This window comes from Plasmodium gaboni, chromosome 9 (genome assembly GCF_001602025.1).
Source record: "Plasmodium gaboni strain SY75 chromosome 9, whole genome shotgun sequence".
Classification (NCBI taxonomy): Eukaryota; Apicomplexa; class Aconoidasida; order Haemosporida; family Plasmodiidae; genus Plasmodium; species Plasmodium gaboni.
The window spans coordinates 186,404-190,662 of NC_031489.1; the positions used below are offsets into that span (position 1 = coordinate 186,404).

The 4,259-nt window shown below is 21.8% G+C and overlaps 1 protein-coding gene across 1 annotated transcript; it reads right to left on the reverse strand.

The window, feature by feature from the left end:
• Positions 1 to 304: 304 nt before the first annotated feature.
• PGSY75_0905400 (high molecular weight rhoptry protein 3) lies at positions 305 to 4,176 on the reverse strand (the record flags this gene model as incomplete). The annotated part of the gene is made up of 7 exons (XM_018785465.1): positions 305 to 975; positions 1,126 to 1,896; positions 2,071 to 2,127; positions 2,301 to 2,363; positions 2,558 to 3,518; positions 3,876 to 3,985; positions 4,113 to 4,176. 7 exons carry the CDS (start codon positions 4,174 to 4,176, stop codon positions 305 to 307), a joined length of 2,697 nt encoding a protein of 898 aa, XP_018641806.1.
• Between the last annotated feature and the right edge of the window lie 83 nt (positions 4,177 to 4,259).

Sequence of the window (4,259 nt, forward strand, 5' to 3'; positions counted from 1 at the left end):
TATGAAGATCCAGAAAGGGATAATAATAATATTTAACGCGAAAATAATATGTAGAAAATCAGATACCAAAAAAAAAAAAAAAAAAAAAAAAAAAAAAAAAAAAAAAAAAAAAAAAAAAAAAAAAAAAAAAAAAAAAATTTTTTTTTTTTTTATATAAAAAAAAAAAAAAAAAAAAAAAATAAAAAATTTAAAATTTTTTTTTTTTTTTTTTTTTTTTTTTTTTTTCTTCTTAAAAATAAATTCTATAATATGATTACATGATGTAATATAATAAAAAATACATGTAGGTTCAAAATTTTTTAATTTACAAATCATTTTCTGAAGTAAAGGTGTTAGATTCTTCTAATAATATTCTGTCACTGGAACTGTCTCTTTTTTTTTTTTTAGATTTTTTCTTTTTAGGTTTTTCTTTATCTAACTGATCAAGTTTTAGGGAAGATTTATAAAATTCCATACCTTTTTTAAGATTTGAAGATCCTTCAGCCTCTTCTAATTCTTCCATTTCTTTGTATGTATTATCTTCACTTTGAGATGATGATTGATCATTGCTTGCTTTAGATGTTGATTTAGTAGAAGGGCCTTCAGAACCTGATAATTCATCACTAGTAGATGCAGTACTTGCACTTCTAGATTTTTCTTTTAATGGTCCCATATATTTGTATAATTCTCTTTCTAAATCTTGATCCTTGGTTTTTTCTTCTAATATGTCTTCTTCTGAAATAACATCTAAGAAGTGGGCACTGTGTTGTTTTTCATTAACGTGATGAGCATCTTCATCTACAGTTTCTTCATATGCAGCTTCATCCATAGTTTGTGGTTTATCAGTTTCATAAAGAACGTCTTGTTTTCTGTAACCAATACCATCATTATATGTTTCTAATTGTACAGGTATTTCTGATATTTCTTCTAAGTTCTTCTTCTTTAATTGTTCATTGGTCTTAATGAAACTATCGAAGTTGTATAAGGCAGTGAAAACTAAAAAGAAAAAAACAATTAAAAATATAAATAAATAAATAAATAAATATATATATATATATATATATATATCTTTCAATTATAATATGTATATGTATTCACTCATTTTTTCATCAAATTATTATGCTCATTTCTTATTAATTGTCTTACCTTTTTCTCTAGAGAAAATATCGGAACTTTCGAAATCCAAGTACATTGTACGCATTTTATCATATCTTGAACTTTTCAATAAGTTATCTATACCCTTTAATATACGATCTACTATATTTGGATGTATCATTCTTGATTTTATTAATTCAAATTCTTTTGGATAGAAACATGAAAGTTGTTCATAATAATATTCGTTGATATATAAAACTGAGATAATAGATATAAAATAAAGAACGAATTTTTCAGAACCCTTATTGTAATAAGTTACTAAAAATTCTATAATTGCATATTCAAAAAATGGACTGCTAGGATTTGAAGACACTAAATTTGATAAACCTAAATATAATGATAAGAATGTTTCAGGAATATAAATATTTCTTCTGTATAAAACTGATGGAACGTGTAATGAGGCTTTACTACAAGCACGTGAATATCTTATAGCTTTACTATTTTTATATAAAAAGTTTCCTTTTAATAATGTTACACTCTTAAAAAATTTATGGATATATAATGAAGTATATCTTGTTAAAGATATCATACTTTCCATATTTAATAATTGTCTAACTATATTATAAGCTTCTACATGAGTAGATATTAATATACATAAGATACGGAAACCTCTGTGTATATCACTCTTTTCAGGTTTGCCTGTAGCATCTTTTGTAAGAATAAATTTTTCAATAATCTTACATAACTTTTCTGCAGCAATACCTTTCATTGCTTCTACATCTATTTCTAAATCTAAACTCTTTCTTACATTTTGGCATTGAACTAAAAATTGTAAAAAAATTAAAATAAAATATATATATATATATATATAGTTATTTATTTATCCATTTATTTATTATATAAGGTACATTCATGAAATAAATTAGTACATCATCCACAGGATATATTATTCAATTATAAATAAATATATATTTAATAAATAATTTTATTTCTTACTTTCACTGTTGTCCTCTTTAAAGCTAAAATCGGTAATATTGTGGCTCAATTCTTTAACTGAAAGATGAAAATTAAAATAAATAAATATGAATATATAAATATATATATATATATATATCATGTATAAAATCCTTTTATTAAAGCATTTCTAGGTTTCAAAAATATTTCATTATGTATTTTGTTATTTATAACATAATATATTGTTTTATAATTCTTTTCCTTTAGCATACCTGACACTGGACTAATGGGAGCTCCACTTTTTTTAAAAACGAAGAAGAAATTATATAATTTATCTGTAAACAAGAAGAAACAAAACAAAAAAATTATAAAATAAAAATAATAATTAAATAAATATATAAATAAATATTTTTACAATAATGATACAAAAATACACAAATATATATTTATATATTTTAATAAAACATTTTTCATTATATACATATATATATATATACAAATATGTATGTTTTTATATATGATATATTACCAAATATGCTGTATGTGTAGGTACTCAATTTAACAATTTCTTGAAGTTCAACATTGTAATATGGATTGTTAGGTATATCATCATGGAATGATAAGAAGATCAAATTTTTGCTATTTAATTTCTTAAAACATTCTGTATCTAAATTTTGTACACTATCTAAATAATTTTTTGGTTTATATTCATCGAATATAGGTACATTCCAGACTGATTGAGGTTTGATTAAAGTAAAATCACTGTTGCTTACAAATTTTTTAAAATTATCCAAGTAAGGATTCTTTAATGTTTCAAAAAGGAATTGTAAATGGTCACATAAATCTGCAGAAGGATGTTTACTATCTATTTTCTTTTCACATGTTTTTCTAAGAAATTCATCAATACATTTTAATATATTATTACTATTAGCACATTCTTTTGTATAATGTAATTTTATGTTATAAGTTGGACATTGGACAGATATATCATTTGTATTTTCATTTTCTATGATAACTTTTAATAATTGTTTTCTTTGTTCATCTTCAACTGTTGAATATAAATTTTTTATAGCTGTCATTTGAGAACCAACAGAAGAAAGAAAAACTTTATATTCTTCTTTATTTAATTCGTATTTTAAAAATTCTCCACTTTCACCATCTTTTATATTAGTTTTTATTAATGGGGGTAATATACAATATTTGTGAAATTCTTTAACTGGGAAATATGTATATTTTCCTTGTGGTTCTAAATCACCAAATGTATATGCAAAATATAATCTTTGTTCTTTATCAAGAAATTTCATAACAGGATTTACAAATGGTTCTTCATATTCTTTTAAAAATTCAGATACCCATGATCTATTTAAGCAAGGTGTAAAATTATGTATGTTTTTATCTTTAAGATGTTTTGGAACTCGAAATTTCACAGATAAATAATGTTCTACGAACCAGTAAAATTGTTCAGGTTCATCCACAAAATCTAAAAAGGACTACAATAAAATAAAATAAAAAATAAAGATATACAAAATTTATATAAAAAATACATTTTAATATTCTGATATTATAAATATATAAAATGTATTCATATTATATATATACATAAAATAAAACGAGTACACAAAAAGAATAAATTATATATATATATATATTTATGGACACAATATTTTCGTGTACACATTTATATAAAAGTAAAAAAAAAAGTACACCTTTAGGAGTACAGTCAATATAATAATTTATTAAATAAAAAAAAAAAAAAAAAAAAAAAAAATTAACATTCACATTCACATATATATGTATGTCCATATTATACATCATTTAATTTTTTAATTCATTTCAATTTCTCTTACTCCAGCGTCTGGGCCATTTCCTTTCAAATTATAATAAAGAGCAAAATTACAGTCTAACAGGGTTTTTAATTTCTTTGTTACGAAACCGGCGAATACATCTTTTCCCCAAACTATAAAAAAATAAAATAACCCATAAATATATATATATATATTATATAAACAAATATAAATGCACTCGTACAATCATTTTGATCTAGTGTACTTTTTTATTAAAAAAAAAAAAAATATATATATTACCCTTAACGGTTGAAAATGATAAAAAAGTAATAATAAAAAATGTTACTAAATGCTTACTACGCATATTTTTTAACTATATCATCCTAAAAAAAGGAAAAGACAAATGAATATAATTTAAATTTAAGTTCATACATACATATATATATA